The sequence below is a fragment of the Argentina silus genome (genome assembly GCF_951799395.1).
Source record: "Argentina silus genome assembly, chromosome: X".
Taxonomy (NCBI): domain Eukaryota; kingdom Metazoa; phylum Chordata; class Actinopteri; order Argentiniformes; family Argentinidae; genus Argentina; species Argentina silus.
This window is the reverse complement of record NC_139653.1, coordinates 8,877,543-8,902,276: the sequence shown is the minus strand read 5'-3', so window position 1 is coordinate 8,902,276 and position 24,734 is coordinate 8,877,543. Positions and strand designations below refer to the sequence as shown.

The 24,734-nt window shown below is 42.8% G+C and overlaps 1 protein-coding gene across 1 annotated transcript in view; it reads left to right on the top strand.

Moving 5' to 3' along the window:
- Window positions 1–2,051: 2,051 nt before the first annotated feature.
- The window catches only part of tjap1 (tight junction associated protein 1 (peripheral)), a gene marked incomplete at its 3' end in the record, with an annotated part of 33,837 nt that continues 11,154 nt past the window's right edge, over window positions 2,052–24,734 (top strand). The window contains exons 1-5 of the mRNA XM_083694422.1: window positions 2,052–2,112; window positions 8,921–9,127; window positions 11,162–11,190; window positions 18,655–18,816; window positions 24,015–24,081. Coding sequence (XP_083550548.1) covers window positions 8,969–9,127; window positions 11,162–11,190; window positions 18,655–18,816; window positions 24,015–24,081 — 417 coding nt within the window. The 5' untranslated portion in view covers window positions 2,052–2,112; window positions 8,921–8,968. The remainder of the gene's footprint in view (window positions 2,113–8,920; window positions 9,128–11,161; window positions 11,191–18,654; window positions 18,817–24,014; window positions 24,082–24,734) is intronic.

The following is a 24,734-nucleotide window of genomic DNA, read 5'->3' as shown; positions in this document are numbered from 1 at the left end:
GCTCCAGGTGCTTGTTAATAATGGAGCACAGCACCACCTTCACCTCACTCTCAGGGCTCCACAGTGCCAGTGTTTTGCTCACATACAGTATGCATCTGGAACTGTGAAGGTGCAAGCTGAATAAATAATTTAGAAGCAATGTGTTATGGCAACTTTATGATTACAAAATAAACTAAATTAGTTTTTGCACTAGGCTACTTTATTTTGTAGAAAATTAAGTGTTAAATGAAACTGTTAAATGTTACTGTTTCAGTTGACTCATTATACATTCCATTAACACATTATAAATGGAGCTTCTGGTAAGTGGTACTCACTGCTAGTTCGCTCGATATATGCAAGGAATTAAAATGTTGTCAATTTAGGAGCACAGGTGCTCTTTGTGAAAAAGACACTATGGAAACATTTGTTAATTTTAAGTTTTAAAATGATCCTTTTATAGAACCAATTCAGATGACCTTACCTATTGTACAGTAAGTAACAGCTGTTAGCATCCATCTCCCTATTAAATCCACACAGTTATAAGATCAGCGCAAACTGCTGCTGTAATTGAGCCAAAATGGCTGCACTATCAATCAATCAAACTTTGTGTAACAAGTCATTTGTCAGAGAAAGCTCAATCAACCAAATCCAGGCCTACAGGTCTAAATGAGCATTTCTCTCAGCAGTGGTGATGATCAAACAGAGGCAGAAATGAAGCACAACAGCAGGGGGAGCACAGATTATGTGCAACATAAGTACTTCAGTAGTAGTTAACTTTGGCAGTAACTACAGTCCTTGGCCAGAGAGAATCCTAATAGCCAAACATGACATGCCAATGAGAGTGATCTGAATCCAACCTACTGTGCCAGAGTGACTGCAAGGATGGCTCATCTTCACCCCATACAACTCACCCCTGAGAATAAGAATGTAGACTTCAAGCTGAAAAAGTATGTTTCTAATTCAGACTTCGATATTGAACTTGAAACTGTCAGATTCCCTCATTTTGACTAGAAGATGTATTCAATAGTCTGCTATTCTGCTAGATTCATTCCATTGGACTGCCCTTGAGTCCTGACTGTTTCTCCACAGAGAAAAACCCTACACTTCCCCCATCCTGGCCTTGCTGTCTGTCATGGTGCGTGAGTGTATGTGTGCGTGGGCGTGTGTATGTGAAAACACAGGATGGTTTGAAGTGTGTGTCCGTGCATATGTATGTCTGTGTGTGGCTGTGTGTGTGTGAGCCTGTGTTCTAGGGCCCAACCAGCTGACTGTCACGCATGCTTGCGGCCACAGGACTTCACATTCGTTATTCTCTGCCACATCCCCTTGCAAGGCTTGCTTATCTACATCAGAAGGCCCTGAACAGTAAAAAAAAAAAGAAGAAAAAGAAAATGCTACCATTTTAACACTGAATAAATATTGTATGGTATCAGCTCAAGGCAGATAAAACTCAGAGAACTGAGAAGGCGGCAGGAAACCCCAGTAAACCAATTAAATGTGTTGTTTTATATTGGTATTCATGTTAGATAGGCCTGTATGTATCCTTCAAAAGTAGTTCTGTGAATGCCAAACACTCACAGTACTATACAACATGATACTCTAATTAAACAGAGGCCTCCCTTGTTTTGGTAGGCCTTGTAAATTGTTGTTTATAATTACTACCATTAGGTTCTGATAATCCTGCTATGCGGGAAAAGCAGACAGAATAACATAATTCGGACAATAACGGAATCGACAATATCCAAATACCATATAAATGTTAATAAAACAAATTAATTTGCTCCATACTGATTAGAATTTATAAAGAGTGTATTTGCAAAGCTTTTGAACCTGCAATACCCCTACAGTTCTGCACAAATGTCCCCTGTGTGCGTATGCCTTGACAGATGCACACAAACAGTTTGTAGGATTGTCTCAGGTGACTGAATCCCCTGGTGCTGCAGGATGGAATGACGGGTCACAAATCCACCACACAGCACAAAATTCACAAAATCCTTGGTAATACACATGTACCTTTATGGCATTCTTTTCCACCTTTTGATCTCAATTCAGCCTGCTCCTTTGTGTGTTTCAGAATGCCTATGGCTTAAGAACCTGTGGATGAGGACATCGCTGGAATACCTCAGACTTTGGGTATGGTCGTGCTTTAGTGCTTTTTAGAGTACAATTAAAGTTCTAGTTTACCACAGAAATAGCTCTAAATGGAGGAACCAAACCGCTCTGTGAAGTACACTAATTGTCTATGTAATGACAAGTAACCTAGATGAAGAAGGCATTTTAGACACTGAATGAGTATAGGATCAGAGAATCATCAGTTCCTCTGATGAAAGACAGCCTAAGATGCAGGTCCTATGGAATTGTCCTGCTCCTGTTATAATCTTTGGGTGAAAATATTTAGTCTAGCTCTATTTAAAAAAAACAAAAAAAAAAACAGTTGTACCCACTTCCAATCTATACATGAGATCATCATTTTTTTTTTATTGCATAACCAGTACCCCTTCATTCCATGTACCTATTCTTTCCTGCATTGTTATTGCACCCGATCTTTGAATTTCCAGTGCTGATTAATCCCTGTCTTCATTAACCAGACACCTGGTGGCTCATCTAAATGCACCGTGTGGACACATTTGCACTCAATTGTAAACATTTTCATGTTCTTGGCGATGGCTATCAACAACGCTTGCAAATGATTCCATCTCTCTAATAACTGGTAGTCCACCATTATGTACAACACTTGCATTTATATTGTACATTTGTCATAATTTAAATAGGATAGCTGATTTATATTTTAAGGTGGTTCTGTGACAAGGCTTTGTTGTAAGATGGAGGTATCTGAAGTAAAGTGCTCTGCAGGGATAATCCACAAGAGAAGTTAATTAAACGCTAGTTTCCTGTGCAATTTAAAATTCCACAAAAGATTGCAGCAAACTGCTGCCATGTTTACAGAGACCACCCTCTGTGTGAATGATTCTGAAAACAGAGAGAGAGCTGGTAGAAACAGATCCTTACACGACTGATGGAACACAGCCTGACACCCTGTCACACTCACATACCGCAATCATGAAGTGCAGCAAACTCTGGACAATCATAATGCCATTTTCCACTGTGTGCTGTCATTGGGGATAAGCGGCGGTACAGCTGTTAATGGTATTTCTGTAAAGACCTGCAGTGCTTTAAAGTGACAGGAATCCAGTCTTAATTGGCTTTCTTAATGGTCTTCGATTCCACAGAGCCTCACATACACTTAGGAGGCACTGGGTGAAAATAAGCTGAGCTGAAGAGACAGTCTCCTATTGGTAATGCAGAGGCAGAGCATTGCTTTGAGCATCCACATGTTTCATTGATCAGATTATTTTAAGTGACCAGTGTGCCAATAGGGTTTCATTTGATGTAAGCCAATTTGGATTAAGATCTTACTTCCTTCTTAGAAATATATAGAAAAATATTTGTAGCGGGCTATATGTTTATTAGGTCACTAGGTATTCCTATGCAGATGAGTACTTTGTTTTAGCGGCACCTCCTCCTCAAAGCTGTGGTTTGAATGACTTTGGGATGTATTGGAGCCACTGCTCTAGGCTGCAACTGCAACTCTAATGTAATATGGAGACATAAGAACATGTTTTACAGACTTAAAACGGACATGCCCACCATGTTTCTTTTCTTTCTCTTATGGCTAAAATATTAGTATTTCATATTTGAGACGTGTGTACTGGTAGTGTAACATTTGTACTGGTAGTGTAACATTTGTACTGGTAGTGTAACATTTGTACTGGTAAGTAACTTGGCTAAAGTGAAAACTCACTAATATGGCTGACATTTTCTTTTTCTTCTAACCTGCGCAGTTTTATTTTTTTGCAAGGTTCCTGGTTTGATTCCGACCCTCGACATATCTTGCATTGTCATCCCTCCATCCTTCCTGTCAATCTCTGCTGTCTCTATCCCAATAAAAAGCAGTAATGCCCTAAAAAAACATAAAAAATAAAAATAAAAGTTTGACAGCCAAATATCAGCATTATCGTGTCAGTGTTACAGCTTTGCACACTGGTTTAGTCACTGACTGCACTGTGATGTCATGTCAGATCCTTCTTCCATCACTTTATTGTAAAGTTCCCATTTTGATTGAAGCAGATAAACACTCAAAGGGAAGAGGCAAAGTGTCAGTTATAAAATGGATTTCACATACAGTTGTGGTCAGAAGTTTACATACACTTGTAAAGAACATGTATGTCATGGCAGTCTTGAGTTTCCAATCATTTCTACAACTCTTTTTTTTCTGTGATGGATTGATTGTTGATTGGAGCACATACTTCTTTGTCACAAAAACATTCATGAAGTTTGGTTCTTTTATGAATTTATTATGGGTCTTCTAAAAATGTGACAAAATCTGCTGGGTCAAAAATATACATACAGCAATGCTAATATTTGGTTAAATGTCCCTTGGCCATTTTCACCTCAATTAGACTTTTGGTAGCCATCCGCAAGCTTCTGGCAAGCTTCTGGTTGAATCTTTGACCACTCCTCTTGACAGAATCGGTGCAGTTCAACTAAATTCGTTGGCTTTTTGACACAGACTTGTTTCTTCAGCCTACTCCACATGTTCTCGATGGGGTTTAAGTCAGGACTTTGTGAAGGCCATTCTAAGACCTTAATTCTAGCCTGATTTAGCCATTCCTTTACCACGTTTGATGTGTGATTGGGGTCATTGTCCTGTTGGAACACCCAACTACGTCCAAGACCCAACCTTCTGGCTGATAATTTTAGGTTTTCCTGAAGAATTTGGAGGTAATCCTCCTTCTTCATTATTCCATTTACTTTCTGTAAAGCACCAGTTCCACTGGCAGCAAAACAGGCCCAGAGCATAATACTACCACCACCATGCTTGACAGTAGGTATGGTGTCCTTGGGGTGAAAGGCCTCACCTTCTCTCCTCCAAACATATTTCTGGTCATTGTGGCCAAATATCTACATTTTTGTTTCATCTGACCACAGAACTTTCCTCCAGAAGGCCTTTTCTTTGTCCATGTGATCAGCAGCAAACTTCAGTCGAGCCTTAAGGTGCCCGCTTCTGGAGCAACGGCTTCCTTCTTGCACGGCAGCCTCTCAGCCCATGGCGATGTAAAACACGCTTGACTGTGGACACTGACACCTGTGTTCCAGCAGCTTCTAATTCATGGCAGACCTGCTTTTTGGTGGTTCTTGGTTGACCCTTCTGACCAATTTTCTCTCAGCAGCAGGTGATAGCTTGCATTTTCGTCCTGATCGTGGCAGTGACACAACTGTGCCATGCATTTTATACTTACAAACAATTGTTTGCACAGTTGATCTTGGGACCTGTAGCTGCTTTGAAATGGCTCCAAGTGACTTTCCTGACTTGTTCAAGTCAATGATGCGCTTTTTCAGATTTGTGCTGAGCTCCTTAGACTTTCCCATTGTAGCGTTTTTGGCTGAGTGTAATGAGTGTATCAAACGAGCCCTATTTAAATGGCTGAAATAAGTCACCAGCTGTAGTCAATCATAATCACTCATAAGAAGTTAAGAGGCCATGCCACGAAGCAAATTTGATTGACACAACTTTCTACATCACCAAAATTTATAATTCAAGGTGCTGTATCTGTATTTTTGACCCAGCAGATTTTGTCACATTTTCAGAAGACCCATAATAAATTCATAAAAGAACCAAACTTCATGAATGTTTTTTGTGACAAAGAAGTATGTGCTTCAATCAATCCATCACAGAAAAATAAGAGTTGTAGAAATGATTGGAAACTCAAGACTGCCATGACATACATGTTCTTTACAAGTGTATGTAAACTTCTGACCACAACTGTAAGTAAAGTGCCCTCCATAGGTATTGGAAAGAGGGAGCCTTTTGTCTTCTTTTAACTCTATACTCCCAACTGTTTGGTATTTGAAATTATTATTTATTACTGTTAAAGGAGAGATTCACAGCTTTAATTCAGTGTTTTCTTTTTTCAGATTGGTTCCACCATTTAGTAATTACAACTCTTTTTATACAGTCCCCTATTTCAGGGAACCAGTAGTATTGGAAAATTAGCTTGACAGGTGTTTCTGCTTAGTCAGGTGTGTTCTGTCACATCATTTGTACATGCATAAGAGAGCTGTCAATGTCTAGTATTGATTCTAGCTTTTACGTTTTCCTTTGGAGTCTGCTATTGGTGTCTGTCGACATGAAGACCAAAGAGTTGTCACTGCGAGTCAAGGAAGCCATCATTGGGCTGATGAATCAGAAAGAAAATATCATAAACACATCCACAACCTTTTTTTACCAACCTTGGTTTACCAGGCCGTTTGAGATTGTTGAGCTCACCAGTGTTTTTCTTCTTTTGGGTAATGTTCCAAACTGTTGTTGTTGGCAAGCCGAACAACAACAGTTTGGAACATTACCCAAAAGAAGAAAAACACTGGTGAGCTCAACAATCTCAAACGGCCTGGTAAACCAAGGAAGACTTCTACAGTGGATGACCGAAGAATGCTCATCATAATTAAGAAAACCCCCGAAACGACTGTCCCACAGATCAGGAACACTCACCAGTAGGTAAGCGTGAATGTGTCAGAGACTACCATCCACAGAAATACAGAGGCTACACTCCCAAGGTGTAAACCACTAGTTAGCAACAGAAACCGGATGGCCACATTACAGTTTGGTAAAAACTACCTAAAAGAGCATGCAGAGTTCTGGAAAAAGGTGTTGTGGACAGATGAGACGAAGATTAACAAGTGATGATGGCAAGTGTAAAGTGTGGCCTGGCCGTGTATGGCCGTTCTAGAGTGGCCAAGTCAATCTCCAGATTTAAATCCAATTGAACGTGCATTTAATTTGCTGAAGAGGGAATTTAAGGAAAAAAACAAAACAAACAACAACTGAAGATGGCTGTAGTACAGGTCTGGCAGAGCGTCACCAGAGAAGATACCCAGCATCTGGTGTGGTCAATGGGTTGCAGACTTGAGGCTATTGCATGCAGGATTGTCGCCCAAAATACTAAACATTAGTGCTTTATATGGACATTATATGATTTTTTACAATACCTTTGGAGCCCTGAAATAGGGGGAGTATGTTTAAAAAATGTTGTACTTTCTAAATGGTGAAATCAATCTGAGAATCTCTACTTTTACCCCATAGTAATTGTTTGATTTAAAATCCAAACTGTTGGGAGTATAAAGCTACCTCTTTCCAATACTTATGGAGGGCACTGTAGTTGGCAAATCATAAGACAAATGTTACATTTCGTGTTCGAAAATACTTTGAATAAAGAAGATGTAAGGAAGTTATTTTCAGGATGACCATATTTTCCAAATTTTATCTATACAAAGTGTTATAGGAGAGGACTGATTTAAACCAAAAAGTTGGCCAAATTGAATTGACAAGTATTTTATATCCTTATTGTTTTAAGTTTCACACCACATATGATAGGGTTGAATATTTGCAGACATTTGAATGGGGACGGATGGGGCCCTTTCACGTCACACTCACTAGTTTGGACCACAGCCCCCCTGCCCCGCTGGTGTCATTGATCTTTCTTGGCAATTCCGCTGTGACACACCAGTCAGAGGGGGATCACACAAGCTGTAAAAATAGAAACATGATGAACATGCTCTCTGTGTGGGAATGGGACACTGGAGAGGACATGGGACAGGGATGGGGGCAGCTGTGACCTGGGAAGAGATGGAGCGATCAATGACTGTCAGCCATTGGCCCCCTTAGGCCTTGATCCAGTCATGTGCACTCTTCCGAATGGAGGGAGTCCATGAGCCAAACCAGAGGTAGAACTCTGGTGAGGGCTTTGCAAGAGTCTGTAATTCCACTATAACTCTGCCTTATCCTTCCCATTTATCTCAGAATGCTTTCCTTTAGGGATAAAAAGGGCAAAGCTCCAACCAACCTTGTTATATCTAATCTATTAAATCATGTGTAAGATAAACAAGAAAAGAGAGTATGTCTATGGCTTGCTGGTCTCGCAGTGCTTCAGACTGGAGAATAAACAACGGATGAAGCTAGATGTTTTACTTGAGGCAGAATGTGGTACAGAGGATCATAGAGTCTAGTTTCCTTATCTATGATGGCAGGTAGGATGGCTGTCTGAAGTTTCTCCACTCATTGAATCCACAGGCCTAGGGAATGACTCAGCATCAGCCAAGTCATCAATCAGAGTGCACGTTGTGACTGGCCACCCTCCTGTTCAGCTTTAAGCTTTTCAGTCATTTACATATAGTAGACAAATGCCGGTGTGCCGGCAGGCCTGTGTAGTAGGCCTTTTTTTCAAGCTCATACTTTTGTGTTGATAAATAAGATTTGTTCCATTGTTTAGCTTGAGATTTTGGGAGTGGGTGTGGTTTTGTTCCCTCATAATTTGCCACTTTTCACATTCTAAACATAGCCCACTAGAATCAATGCTGCCAGTCAGTGGACTGTGGTTTAAGAGTTCCTCTATTGGAAACACACTTCTGCTTGTAATCAATCACTAGCTTCAGGGCATGCTTAGATTTTCCTCTCTGTCTCTCTCACTCATTTACTCACTAACCCTAACCCATGCACGCGTGCGCCTCCCTCTCACATGCTGTCCTGGCATGCATGAGGTGTATTCTCTGAGAGTCCTCCACATCACTGCACATAAATTGACATGCTTGATGTTTATTTGAAGCGGCATCCCAAACCCCTCCATCCACTTTTTTTTTTTTGTTGCTCTGGCAGTCTGCAGCAGGCTGACCACTGCCACTGCTCTCATCAAAGCCTATCGATTCTAACCACTTTTATTTGTTGCAGTCACTTTGAGAGAGAGAGAGAGAAAGAGAAAGAGATAGGGAGGGGCGAACAAACGAACAAACTGAACACAGACCTTCACCGCTGGCTTTTTGCACAGGGTAGGGCTCAGGGTTGCTGCTGGTGCTGCTCCAACCGTGTCTAATGCTTGTCTCCTGGCAGGAATAACGGAACGGACAGTGCACCGACGGAGGACGCTGAGCGCCAAGAATGACGAGCGCTGCTCCGGCCAGGAAGCCTTACCGCAAGGCTCCGCCACAGCACCGTGAGACACGCCACAGCCTGCCTGTGTTCCGAGAGGACCTTAGTGGGAGCACGCCGCCTGCATCTCCCTACACTGCAGGACCAGCTCCGCCCGACCCCAGCCAGGTAATTCACCTTCCAAACCACACCTCAATTTTTCAGCGGACAAGGTTCACAGACCCCTACCCTAAATGTCCAGACAGCCCAGGCAGCCACAATGTGTTCTCGTCCTCCTGGTCTCTGGGCTCAGACAGTGAGCTGGACGTCTCTAGCCTGTCCAGCCTGGACCTCACTGTCCTGCCCCCACCGCGCATCTTCAGCCATGGAGCCATGGCCGTTGGTAGTACAGCCAAAAAGCAGCAGGGGATTAACCGCTTCCTGAGCCACAGTGAGGTCCTGCTGGCTCTGTCTGGGTATGAGGACCTCCCCAGCTCCGAGGGCTCCCAACGGGGTGGTCGCCCCAGCAGCCTGGAGCGCTCGCTGTTCTTCAAGGAGAAGGCAGAGATCCTGGTGCCCAGAGAATCAGCCTTCCAGATGCCTGCCCTCCCTCCCAAGAGCATCCTCAAGCAGCCCAACCAGCTGGGCATACATACCAAAGAGAACCTCAGGAAGTCCAAGTCCGCTGAGATGTTGGGCCAGACCCGAGGGCGAGGCAGAGGGCGAGGGCGAGGCCGGAAGCCCCAGAGCCTATCTCTGGACAGGGAGAATGAGAGACCGGATCAGGGCAAGACCTCCTCAGGTGGCCAGGCAGCCACAACGACATCCCCCACCTTTCCCAGCTCTGCAACCCCAAAGTGGAAGATCCAGAAGCTGGAGGAAAAACTCAAGTTCTCCCACTTTCTGGATGAGATCACCTACAGAGTCATGACCCCAGCCAGTCTGCAGATGCTAGGGGGCAAGCAGCCAGAGGCTGCAAGGCCAGTAAAAGGAAACCAGACCCAGCCACGGCTACAGACTTCCCCCCAGGCATCTGGACCAAAGGAGAGAGGGGAGAGGAAGCCTGAGCGGAGCCGGCCCTGGGACGACTGGGCCACAGCAGCAGACAGGCCCCTCAGGAAGGAGAGAGAGGGCCGTCTCAAGACCTCAAACATCCTCCTGAGGAGGGACAGCTCGGACCAGGAGTCAGAGAGGCACAGGTTGGACCCCCACCGAGGGCCACTGGGGGCTAGGCCCAAGGCCGAGTGGCCAGTGTACTCCCGTCCGGGGGGAGGAGGAGACTCCCGCCACAGTAGTGAGTCAGAATGGGAGGACAGGAGCCGGCGGGGAGTTCATCATCACCACCAACAACAGCACCAGCCTTCACAGCAGGAGATCAGGGCACAGCACAAGGACACTATGGATAAACCCACGCCTACCAAATATGGGCCCCAGACTCCTCATTCTGAGGTGGAAAAAGTGACAACAGTATCACAACAACCCAGCTCTTTTTCTATTTTATCACAGATCAAGGTATGTGAGCAGGAGCAGTTACTTTTTACCACACCTCCAGCCATTATTTTCTGTCTTCCAGAGAAGTAATGGGATGTTTTTTTTCAAATGTCTGTCACTTGTATTGAGAACTGATTGAACAGGCTGGTTGCTTAGCTACAACTCTCACTATATTGAAATTAGAAATGACAGATCGTTCTTCATTCGGAACTGAAGGTAAAACCTCTCCCCAGGTGGCTTGAATAAGCACAAAAGTACAACCTAGCCATATCATTTGGTCTGCTTTCTTGTTTTACATTGCAGTTAGCCTACAGACACAGTATGATACCTTTAAATGCAGAGCTGAACTAACTACCTCTTCAGTACTGTACACTGTATGTGTAGACACCCTTTCTCTGAAAAATTATGGCTTTATATTTGGCAGTATGACAGGAGCTGTCAAATCGATTTAATAGCTCTATGAGGCGTGTGCTTATTGACCTGTGCAGAGACGCATCATGTAAAATTCTCCCCTGGCTGCTCATGATGAGTCCGACACTATAGATGAGTCCGAATATAAGTTGTTTTCTTATCAAATGCAGTGTGAGAATGTTGTCATCCACATGTTGACCTGACAATGCGTAATCTTTTAAAGGAAATAATAGCCAGTAATGATGACCAATAAACAATATTGTTTTTGTTGCCTATATATCCACTTTTCCTAAATTTACATGCTGTTTTTCTTTATTCCAGGACTCCTTATCAGATGCAGATAGGATCAAGTGAGTGGATCTTTTATGAATTATACAATAATCTGTATTGGCATACCTTTTGAATTTGATTTGAGATGCTTCAGCCACGGAATGAAAAACCCCCACATTTGACAAGGTTTTTTGATACCCTAAAACAATGTTATACGTCAGCATAGCTTGTGTGTTCTGCTGGTTTTCGATGTTAATCTGCCTTCCTCTCTTTTGAGACACCCACAGTATAAATCTCTGTTGAGACACCCACAGTGTGAATGTAGCTCTATGTTCACTGTGTGGGAAGCTGGACTCCTGGGTGGTGAGAACCCATTGGTAGTGGGTAGTGCTTATAGGAGGCAGCAAGGTTGGCATTTAGCCATTGCCACAGCCAACCCTGCCCAGGAGCCCCAGTTGCTTATGTCTAGACGCTTCCTGGAGAGAGGGAGCCAGGCCCTAGACACAGACAGAGAGAACCTCTAGGACTGGGGTGTAGGGGACAAGGCATGGTGAATCAAGTAATCACATTTTTACATTTTGTAATAAAGTAATCACATTTTGTCACGGAGTGCTTACAATAAAAAATACGCTACCACAAATTAGTTAGTTTGATTTGGTTAGCCCCCACCAGCAGTTACCTCAGTTTGGTAACTGCTGCTATAGATGCTATCATATGTACTTGATACTAATTACATTTTACATTATTTCACTAACAAGATATTCAACAATCTTTACAAGATCCATTACACTGTTGTAAGATCCTTCAAGATCTTTCTATCTTGGATCTTATAGGATCCTTAAAGATCTTGTAAGATCATTCATTATGTTTTTAAGGATCTTGAAGGATCCTTGTTCCATGCATGATCCATGCTACCATGGAAGCCAAGAAAAAGCAGACATAGCATAACAGCCAAAATATAAAGTTAGCTTTGTAACTTGGGTAATTATACCTTTCATTTTTCATTGTCATCCTGTGTCTACTGATGTTTTTTTTTCCTTAAGGAAACACAATTATCAATTGAAACTAAAAACAAATTGGGAATGATGACTAGGCTCATGCTGTGTGGCATGGTAGGATGGCTGCTGCAAAGGGGCGGGGCGAGTGAGAGCGGATGAGGAGCTTGTTGCTGTTAGCGCAAGCATCTGTCATTCCTTTTATTGGCACCAATCCAGGCCTATTCCCCCTCTGCTCTCCTCCCACCAGTGACTGTGCTGAGGGCGACCCTGTGTGATCAGTGGCGTCTCTGTGGCGGACCCCCCAGGGAGTCCTAGCTGCTCCAGGCTGTGAAATGCCTGCACCTGCTGGTGTCACACAGCTAGCTAATAATGAGTCAAAGTTCTGAACTTTCTGGGAGGAGGCACCGGTAACACAGGGTTGTTACAGATCACTATTTATAATTACGGCTGAAGCCTAGACCGCAGTCAGTGCTTCCTGTCCTCCTCTGCTCTATTTCCTCTCCCACAGGAATCCCAATACTCTGCTAATTACTACTAAATAGCTCAAGTGTGTGATGGTGCTTGTTTTTAAGTTTAAAGGGATGGTTCTCTATTTGGACACTTTAGTTTTTTAGATATGTTGATGGACCTGTATGTTTTTTTAAGTGCGTATCTTACAAAGTCCAGCAGCCTGCTTGCTCAGCTCGCCGATAGAGTGGAGGAAAACCGGGCAAGTCGCTTCCTACTCAAAAAAGCACAAAATGGCCTAGTAGACATTCTAAAGTAACTGGTGCAGTGGCTATGTAGATCTTCTGAGGCTGTGATTGGGCATATTACAGGATAATCATTACAGAGTAATTTCATTTTTCAGAAAATTAATCTTATTTTCTACTTTGTTTGAATCTCACCCAGAAGTTGTGGCTTCACACATGACTTTCATGTCCACATTGAATTACTTTGCGAGATTCTCATGGAATCCCAATGATCCTAATTAGACTTTTGCAATCTCAACTCACAGAATCACAACAAACGTGCTATAGGAGCTTTGGAGTGGTTGACGTAGCTAAATAACAACGACAGACCTACGCACCTAAAAGCCATCTGGATCGACAACATGGAAGATATATCTTAAAACAAGTGAGAGCTTTTCCTTTAAGCTCAGCCTCAGACACTCCATATCAACTTTGTTTGCTTAGCACTGCCTTGGTGTAAGTCCATGAGCGGCCTGTAAGCACCATTGGCCTGGACTGTCAGTGTTAAGTTAATCGCAGCTGCTGGATCCAGCCCCCTTCCTACAGTGGTCAATGGAAGCGTAAGCTGCTTTCTGGCACAGGCAAATTAATTGATTGGCCTAGATGCCCCTGTGTGGGATGGGGTGTGGGATGCTGAATGATTCTGAAAGATGGCCAGTGTGAGACTACTACCGGACCTAGGTTGAGTGCTGCTGTAATGACTACTGCCCACTCTTGCCCCTGAAATTCTTCAAGGCACAAGCCTCCATTGTCAGAGCTTGGCTCCTCAGTGCTAGCAGAGCTTTGTTACATTTACATTTACATTTATGGCATTTAGCAGACACCTTTATCCAAAGCGACTTACAACAATACATTTGTTTAAGTGAATCATCTATCCATCAGTCATCATAAGATAAAGTAATCATTGCTCAGACCATTATTAACAGGAGAGAAACTTGTACAGGGGGGTAGTGGGGGTGAAGAGGTCTTTAGGAGGGACCGTTAAGATGTAGCCTGAAGAGATGGGTCTTCAATCTATGGCAGAAGATTGGTAGTGACTCTGCAGTCATGACAGCAGTGGGAAGCTCGTTCCACCAGCGGGGTGCCAGGATAGTGAAAAGCCGTGACTGAGTAGCACGGCTGCTGCATCCACGTAGGGGCGGCGGTGCCAGGCGGCCAGCCGAAGTGGAAGAGCGGAGTGATCGGGCAGGGATTTGGGGGCAGACCAATTGCTTGCAAGTAGCTTTGATTTGTTATACTGTTTTACTGTAGTCCTTGCTGGTTATCCCCTGTGTATGCTGCAGAGGAGCAAATCTCGTAGCATGTGTATCTCTCTGTGAATAGGATTATCCATATATTGACTGACAGACAGATCTTCCTCCTTTCTCCCTCTTCCTCCTCCTACTCTTCTGGATGCGAAGGCCAGAAATGTCACAGAACCCATAGGGGCTTTACACACTACAGGGCCGACCTGAACCATACCGTGCCGGCTCAGATTTTCTTCTCACATTGTCCTTTCAGCACAGTTTCAGCATCTCTGGCGGATGCCAAATTTATTTGTTGTAAATCGCTTTGGATAAAAAGCTTTGGATAAAGGCGTCTATTAAATGCCATAAATGTAAATGTGAAATGGATGTGTAACTAGGCCTGCCCAGGTACAGCTCAGCTCGGCTCTGTAGTGTGAACTAGGGTATAGTATTTTTCTGTTTTTCTTTCTCCACTGAAACTGCAGTGTCCCACCGCGCTTTGAACAGCCTACCCTCTCAGCCAAACACTATCAACATGATTTCCCCCAAATGTGTGCCTATATGTGACTGGCATGGCATGGCCCCTATGAAAGACAAAAGTCACACTTGATGTCTTTAAAGACAAGCTTTCAGTATTGACTTTGTTTCAATGGGACAACATACTGTAGTCAGCCTTGGGTAGTTCTGTCATATGTGAAATGGTGGCCATTGGTCTTTGTTATTTCGTATATTGCAATGCAATATGTGTTGTTTGGCTTTTAAACATGTTTTCTACTGTCCTGGGAATCCTATTTTTTCCCTGCTAATCATCACATTTTCAGCATCATCACACACACACACACACACACACACACACACACACACACACACACACACCTACGTATCTATCTCACCTCTCTAAAATCGGACAAAATCGAATTCATGTAAAAACCCCAGAACCTCTGAGAATGTGTTTTACAAGTAAATTGAAAATGCATTTTCCAATCCCAGTCTTTCAAATTACTTTTTGAGAGTTTGAGAGTGACTATTTTCTCTTATCACACTTATTTTCCCCAATGTGGCTTTGCCCCCTCCTGTTTTTGCCTCCTGTAGAGCATATCAATGTGCCAGGTTGTCAGAGCTGTTTGTAAGAGAGCCCTTAAGTAAACCTTTCTGCACTCAGCTACCAGATACTGTAACTGTCGAGCCCTTTTATGCTTTTACATGCTCACTTTGCAGTTGCACTGCAGTGCTAAAGCATCATAGCTTTGATTTGAAGGTACAGATACTGTTCTTCAACTGTATTTGTTTGCTGCATTTGGGTTACTCACAGTCATGTATCATAATTCATTAAAAAATAATTCCTCACTGCTTATATTTAACCAGTGCAATGTGGTGGATAATGTTCTATTAGCTATGCTTTACCCAAGGCATAAGCCTAGTCTCTTATCCACACACTCCTACTCTCACTCCTTGACATTTCAATAGGCCTGAGCTTTTGACATGTTCCATGTCATTATAAGCATGCAAACACACATTGACAAAAACGCACAGAAATAAACCATAACTGTACCCAGCGCCTACTGACTGTGGTAAGTACCTATTTCCTGCCCATTACTCAGACCTGTACCCTGGAAGAGATCCTGTGTGTATTTATAGAATAAAACATTGGCCTCCGCTCCCCTGCCGACCATGAATCATTAATGTTCCTTTTATACAGTCATGAGAAAAAATTAGGACACCCTATGAAAACCTTTGTCTTCTTCAACATATTCAAACATATGGACATTTGATATTCATTTGAACAATATTGAAAAATTGAGGTAATATAACTAAACAAATACAACTGAAACAAATTATTTAAAAAATGATTGGTAAAATGTAATTAATAGAAATGCAATCTTCTTGTGAGGAAAAAGTTAGGACACCCCCACATTTAGTTCCACTTAAAATGCCTAAAATTATAATAAAGAGCACCACATCAGGTGCAAATGATTAGAACATCGTTACAGAGGATTTTGGAGGAGCCTGTCCTATTTAAGCCTCAGATATTTAGTTTGGTTTGCTCTTGATTGTTGAAGTGAGTTGCATCACCATGGCGAGATCAAAAGAGCTCTCTGAGGCCTTCAGAAGAAAAATTGTAGATGCATATGAGTCTGGGAAGGGATATAAAAAGATCTCCAAACTATTCGAAATTGGCCATTCCACTGTCCGGAAAATAATTTACAAGTGGAGAACATTTAAAACCACCACCAACATGGCCAGGTCAGGCCGCCCAAGCAAGTTCAGCCTAAGAGCTGACCGAAAGATGCTTAAAGAAGTCTCCAACAATCCCAGAATGTCATCACGAGACCTACAGGTATCTCTTGCCACAATTGATGTCAAAGTACATGCATCCACCATAAGAAAGAGACTGAACAAGTTTGCATTACATGGGAGGTGTGCAAGGAGGAAACCCCTGCTGTCAAAAAAAAACATCAGGGCAAGACTAAAGTTTGCCAGAGAACACCTAGAGAAAGACCAGAACTTCTGGAACAATGTGCTTTGGACAGATGAATCCAAAGTTGAACTATTTGGGCACAGTAAGAGTAGACATGTTTGGCACAAAACCAAGACAGCATTTGAGAACAAGAACCTCATACCAACTGTGAAGCATGGGGGTGGAAATGTCATGGTTTGGGGCTGCTTTTCTGCAGCAGGGCCTGGTCAGCTCACCATCATAGAATCCACTATGAATTTTGTATTGTATCAGAGGGTGCTTGAGGAAAATGTGAGACCATCTGTTCGAAAGTTGAAGCTGAAGCAGATGTGGACCATGCAACATGACAATGACCCAAAACATTCCAGTAAATCTACCAAGGAATGGCTCAAGAAAAATAAATTGAGAGTTCTGGAATGGTCAAGTCAAAGCCCGGATCTTAATCTTATTGAGATGCTGTGGATTGATTTGAAACTGGCTGTGCATGCAAGACACCCCTCGAACATCACACAGCTGAAAGAATTCTGCAAGGAGGAGTGGGAAAAACTTTCTCCCAATTGATGTCAGAGACCTGTAGACAGTTATAAGAAACGTCTAATTGAGGTTATTTCAGCCAAGGGGGGCAATACTAGCTATTAGGGCATAGGGTGTCCTAACTTTTTCCTCAGTAGGAATTGGCATTATTGTTAATTTTTCGTTAAATAAATGATTACAAAGTTACATTTTCATAGTTTTTTGTTCAATTACATCCCCTTTATCTATAGACATTGTTAGAAAGAAGATAACATATTGATATGTCCATATTTTTAAGAGAATAACTTAATATTTTGGGGGGTGTCCTAACTTTTTCTCATGACTGTATACTTGATTCTGTTTTTGAGTGGTTGATTGGTGTCTGGCACGTGTGTGTATTCTACCTTCCCTCTTCTTCCTCTTTTTTTGAGGCAGTAGACCTTGTGAAGAGGGCTCCCCTCTTCCTTAGGGGGTGTCGGCAGACCTTCTGTTGATTAAAGATTTAGTGTCTGCAAGCTGTTATGTTGTGGGGGGGGAGTCCCATTGATCTGCTGTGGCTGAAAGCAGGGAAGGGACAGTTGCGCTGGGACTTATTTGATTCCACACACTGTCATGCTCTGTCACAGGGTGGAGCACCTGGATGTTGCTCTTGTGTGTCCCCTGCCCAATCATTTACCTGGCCTTCACGACCTAATCTGAGCCCACTTGGCCGGGAAACTTGGCCTCATAGTGCCACAGCCAATGGGCTGTTACAGTAGGAGCCCTCCAACTGCTTGTCTTTGCAAAAATGTTTTCTATCTCTTCTCTCTCCCTCCTCTCCTCCTAGTATTTATTCTTTAGCTATCTGTAGAGTTGCTGATTGGATGGGTCAGTGACATGAGTCCCTGTGGTCTACTGGTACTGATGTGTGTCTCCAGGGTACAGGTCTATATGAGGCAGATTGTTCAGAGAGAATGAAACACAGTTTGTTTTAAATGAGTGTGTGCAGCCAGCAGTGGGCGGTTGGATGGATGCAGCATGGTGCAGTGCATAGTGACAGGATTGGGGACAGTGGGTTGTGGCAGCTAACAGATGTGTCCTGTCCCATGGCAGCTGCTCCCGTCCCCCCAACATCCTGACAGCTGCTCCCATTAAACTCCACAGACAGACCCAGGGCGACTGAATCATGACACAGCCACCCACCCAAGGGACAGGCGGCCACACACACACACACACACTATCTCTGTCTCTTGTACCCTTGTGCGCAAACACATGAAAATTCACATGTACACACAAACTCACAGTACACACAAGATTTATTTATACATGCTCACCCATACGTACACCTGCAAACCATGAACTCTCTCTTTCTTTCTCCTACCCATATTTAGTAGTTTTTTTCTCATACCTGAGTGCTGTTATCTCATTTTCACCCTTCACGATTTTTACTGTAGGTTTTGTGATTCTAACACTTAAACTGAGTAATTACTAACTGATCAATGAGAAGTTCTGTGGCTGAGGCAAGCTCTGCTTGTGGCTCTCTGTCTATTTGTGTTGGTGCAGTAACATCTGTGTATTCCACACTGGTGTGTCTTATTACCCCACAACATCTGTTACCCCTCCTCTCTCCCCTGCTCAGGATCCTGCAGCAGCAGAATGAAGACTTGCGCCGGCGGCTGTCCCATACCACCCACAAGATGGAGGCCATGGAGACAGAGTTTGAGACCAGTCGCCACTACATGCAGGCGGAGATGGGCCGCACGCGCGACGACCTGGAAAAGATGAGAGACAAGTTCCGCAGGTGACGACTAGTTCCAACTCTTTTAATTCCCTTTCACTGTGGTACACACACTCTAGTGATGTTCTTGTCCCCTTATACCACACACCATGCTCACTTCTTCTCCAGCAAATCTTTCAACAGAGAAAGATGAAATGAATACCTTCCCTGGCAATCCATTTTTAATGAATCTGATCCAAGCCGTTGAATTAATGAGAGCTTAGCTGTCTGATTATGCATCTAGCTGTTACTTTCATTCTGTCAACCTCCGGTGCCTGTTGAATTGTCTATTGCAGAGCAGGGTTGGGATTTGGGGTGAGGTTGTGTGAAGTATAACCTCGTTGAGACCAGGCTTTCCTAGTTCGGAAAGCCTGGGGAAATCCTTTGCAGGAAGTAGCTACAAAGGGGGGAAAACCGTTTGCAATGAGTGATGCCTTGCGACACATTAAACCAATAAAATACCTTGCTTGGGCACAGCTCAAAAAAACAGAATTCAGTTTTTTTCGCTCAGGTTTTCTTCCATTTTCTTCAATGTTGCAAGTTAGCATAGGCAACAACTCTCTGCAAAATAGTCCTACCCGGTCGTAAAAGACGATGCATATAACAACAAGCAACCATTCTACAGGCATGTGGGTTTTTGGAATGTAACATCCAATGAAATTATGAGAACATTCTCCCATCGCTCCATCCAGTTCAATCCAAGCCAGATTGGCTAATCGAAAATTCTACAGACCTCCGAAAGAGGCGTGAGAACAACAGGATTTAGAGGTATGGCTGTGGGAGACTAGGTGAAGTATAATTGGAATGAAGTTCCTCCTGTACTTGTGTAGTAGCAATGCTGTAGTGACTAGTACCAACATTGTGTTGATGTTATTACATAGTAATGTTGTAATTACATGGTACTGTATATGGAGATGAGTGGTTTGTGTTAATATACAAGAAAACAATCCATATTTCATCCATTACTATGCAATTACTAATGTTCTGTTTAACAGCAGTTTTATTCATGGAGTATTTGCTACACAGATATAGGGCAACCTAATGTATAGTGAGGCCCCAAAATGTTGGTTAAGTTTCTGCCACATGAACATTATTGTATGCCAGGAAGTGAATGCTGTTTATCTACAGTTCATTGAGTTGTTTTTCAGAGGATTCTTCCCTCGGTGTCTTCAGTGTCCCCGTCACACTCCCTGTCAGCCCGAGCTAGACAACACCGTCCTCTGCGGTGCTTGCCCTCAAGTCCCTTTCTGAGTTGATTCAAAGAGACTAAGTGCTGACTAATGGCCGTGCGACATCAACAGAACTGTACCTAGTCAACTGTTTATTTTGTTGTTTGTTTTTCCCATTCAATATGAAGGGCACACAACTATGGCGTTTATTAGAGGTCTTGTCATAGAGCTGTCTGGTTTCTCAGAACCCCGTAAACACAAGGATTTTACAGCCATTTATTATTCTTTTTTTTTTTCTTTTTTTTTTTTTATATTCCCTGGTGATACACCGGCAACCCACCTAAGGGCTCTTACTTGAGAAATCAATGGCCTCTCCTTAGATCCATCTACTTGTGTCAATCAAGTTTATTCCTAAAGGTAGACTCAGCGATATGAAGCCACGAAATAGCAGGGAGACTTACAGAAGAGAGAACTTGAACAAAATGTAATACAATTCACTCACCAAGCTTTTTGTCATGCGATTTGTCATGTTGTCTTGTTGTGTTTGCGTGCCCCTACAGAATGGCTACGAGTGTAACATCTTGCTTGGGTGAATCTGAAACATCTCTGAAGTCATCCACTTCCTGTGGTTATATCATATCGCCGAGTCCACATTCAAGTAAAAGGCAGAGCTACTCCCAGCTGTGTACACCCTGTAGCTTCTTAGATAAAGATGTATTTTTTTTCAAAATTTACAGTACACTTCAAAACTTGTTAGCAGAAGAGTCAGTCTTTTACCGCTTTTAATGTGTATGCCTAATTGCAGGTTTAAAAAAAGTGCCAACAAAATGACAAGCGTGTAGTGGTCCAGGGTGTGCATAATCCATCTTTTAATGAGACGAGAAACTCTTAGAGACTCTCTTTAATGAGATTGTAAAGCTAATGCAATTATGAAGTGACATGGTAATGATCAATGAGTTTCCACACCACACTGAGGGCACAGAAGCAGTTACACTCAAACCGCTCCAGAGAGAAAGAGGACACGCAGCTATAGCTTTAACTCGTTTGCCAAGTGCCATGGGTGAATAAAGTCGCCTAAATGAGCAACATTCTAGAGTGGGTTGACTTTATGCACCAAAAATGCATAATTTATGATGATGCTTTATTTTGTAGCCAATCAAAGTGTTGTTGCTAGGTAAATACCACATAAAACACTTGGCACTCCAGGTGGTGAGTGGCTGTTAGTGAGTTAAAGAGAACTTGGCAACCCATTTTCCTGTATCTGCAGTCTAGTGATATTTTTTTCTCAAAACACCAGCCATCATTTTAATCTTTAATTTGTTGCGTCCATTTGTATTATGTTCAAGGCATTTCGTATTGTTTTTATGTAAATATGTCATTTATTTTATTTTATTTTTTTGCTGTCAACATGAATGTGTAGGGAAAAAAAACTGCCTTTAGCTGCCCATATGCATAAAGAAATAATGTTTTGGGGCTCTGGGGATCTAGCTCTAGGAACGTAAAAAGTAGTTAAGTCTGATTCGAAGGAAACCCTTATGGCAGGTTGTTTGAAATCCCCTGTGTGTGTGGAATTCAAAAGCAATCATGGTGGTTTATCTCCAATCAAGCGGCATCTCTTACTGGTCTTCACTCGGTGCCGGCAGTCACATTGAATTATCCCCAGAGTTTTTCCATCATGAATCTAAGAATGAGGCTACAGGCCTACACTGTCTGTGGTGGGCCATCTGTATTTCCTGTCCTAGATCACACATTTCAATGCAACCTCAGCGAAGATAATGCTTCAATTGGATTAGCATCATAATGAATGTGTGTTGTATCTGTTTATCATCCAGCGCAGTTACACAAATGCTTTTGGGGTACAGATGGCGGCTGCGTGGGAAAAGGCTTTGGGAATGAAAAAGCCAATTGTAGTAATTATGATTACGATTTAATTATAAACATTTACCCCAACCCAAGAACAACCCTCACATTTTGACTTGCTCTCTTAGGACTTGATTTAATTTGTATGCATCTGCCAAACTCTTCAATCTGACTTTTTGGTGGGAATCATCAAGTGACTTGAAGGGCTCTGTACATTTAGCATTCTATCAGCGCTAGTCAGATGAATCTCTACTCTGATCAATCAGTGAGATTTGTGCTCAAATGTGTTACTAATTTTGGATTGTGACAAAGCGAGGGAAATGAACTGGGATGAGTGGTGGTGAAGCCTTTCTGATGACTCAGGAATGAGGATGTGCTGAGAGAGCAATAAGAGAAGTTAGCTTGATTTTGTTAAAGCCGGATGTTTGGAGTGTAAATCACATGTTCATACACACTGGACACCGAGAGAGCTATTAAGAGTCATAGGGTTATCAGGACAAGGTTACACCAGTGCGTGTTCTGTATGCAATAATATTGCTCTATCGATGGATTGATCAATTGGCCAGTTTGCCAGAGGCTAGGGTTATTGTAACATGTTGGCATTTGCATGGACAGATGAACACTCACACTCTCTCTCTCTCTCACACACACACACACACACACACACTCTGACCAGGGCAGGTCTGCCATCGCAAGGCCATGCTCTAGTCTGATGCATTTATTAATCAATGCCAAAACCTTTTTCTCACACGAGACTCGTATTAATGGCGACATCTCTGGTCACACTGCTTTCTATATCTATAAAGAGAATAAAACATTTGAAATCATTAACTGTCACAGCTGCACGCTCAACATTTGGTTATGATGTAGCCTAGGATATTTAATTGTATTTCACAATGGATATACTTACGGATGCATCATTTTCCCTAATATTTAACCGGCCACCCGACTCATTATGAGTCCACCTGCACTTGTACCCATACATGGCGCCTGCTGACGTTCCTCATGCGTTTACAGCAGAGGGAACCTGCCAGAACCTGCCAGTCTGCGCTTTCGGAGGCCTGAATGCGTCCAAACTGAACAGAGATCGGAATACAATGCGTGCTCGTCCACCTGCGGAGTAGGACATTCCGATCGGATAACAGTCTGATGAAAATGCGACTTTGGCGCATCAATACCTGTCTGAAAAAATGCGATTTGGCAAGAATGTGGCCACAATGTGCATACAGACCGGATTCAAACGACAGGTGTGAAAGGGGCAAGGAAGGTTTGCACCCTGAGCAACAATGATTTTCGTCAGGTGCAAAAAACTGGTTGATGATTTTGACATTTGATTACATTTTGTGAGAGTCACTGGTGCTGATGATGATGATGATGATGATGATGGCGACAATAATTGAGCACAATCAGGAGTTGGAGGCCTTTTCTCTAGAACAGTATGCACTTAATATTATCCTGCACAGTGATGTGTGGGCAAAATCAGTATGGTGCTGGTTTAGCCTTTTGAATCTTTCCCGCATAATTGCATTCACATAAAATCCACAGCTTTTCATTCAGAGAGAAAGAATGTATCAAGCCAATTTAGGAGGCAGTGGATAGAGTGGAAAAATAATTGCTATTGGCCCTATTGAAATGGGTTTAATTCAACCACCCCTTTTTCCCCTCAATCCTCGCATCTCTTGTAATTTGTGCTGAATGCCTAACCTGTTGAGAAACGGTGCCAGCTATGTCCTGATGGCTTCATTAAGTGCTCTGAGAGGATTCATACCACGCTTCTAAAAGAAGAAAAAAAGTAAGCGTGAAATAAAAAAAAAAGCAATCTACAGAGATGACTGCCAAATGAACAGCATGCATAGTTTTAACCTCCGAATGTGCCCATTATATGGTGCCTTATTGCGGTAGTAACTCTGAGTATATGGCCAGTTTATTTATTCATATGACAACCAGCCCGAGCCAAGATGCACATGAGAAGACAACAGCATAATCTGAACTATGATTGCAATGAAGAGAGAAGCAAGATAAAGTGGTTGAGAGGGTTCTGTGTTCTCTTATTACCACAGTGCTATGTTCTATAACAGTGGGGACATTTCACTCTCTGTAAACTGCCTAGCATCTGTGGATATCTAATCTTTGTATGTGGATTGGCTGATATGTTAACTGAAACCCATCTGTTTTTGTTTCTGTCCTCCTCAGACTGCAGAACAGCTACACTGCCTCTCAAAGGGCCAACCAGGACCTGGAGGAGAAGCTTCACGCCCTGGTAACCTTTCAACTCTCACCTTTTACATTTGTGGATGTCCTCTGATCTTACCTAGACAATGTGTTCATGTGATGGTCAATGTGTGTCTCAGTATTACAGGTTAGTGGAGCTATTTATTGTCAGATGTATCTCTCATGCAGATGTTTTTTTTTCCTTTCTTCTAAAGAGCATCGCTCCTCTCCTCACCACTCTCATTATGCCATTATCCCACACCTGTCAGACAATTATCCAGCAGGATCTCGGGTAGGCTTTTTGTGGTGCAGAGTACTGTAAGGGATTAGTTCCAAGGGAACAGTCTCTATTCAAAGGCCAAATCGTTTCATCACCCGTGTCCCTGGTAACCCTGGGGGAGAGGGAGGTTCATAGCTCTGCTGTTTACCATGGCAGCAAGCCATTCCAATGTGCACAGACAGCATCTATGTCCGCTGTATAGTATGTCTACTGCTCTCACGTGTGTGTGTGTGTGTGTGTGTGTGTGTGTGTGTGTATACACCTCTCCTCCACTCAATCACATTCACCCAAAGCAAACGTGCCCCCTAGAACAGTATTGATTTCCCATGAAAAATAGAAATTGACTGATGTCAAGATAGTTTTCCTGTGATCCCTGTTGGTGGCTTTGGTATGATCCTCTGTCCCCCGTGCTGCATGACAAA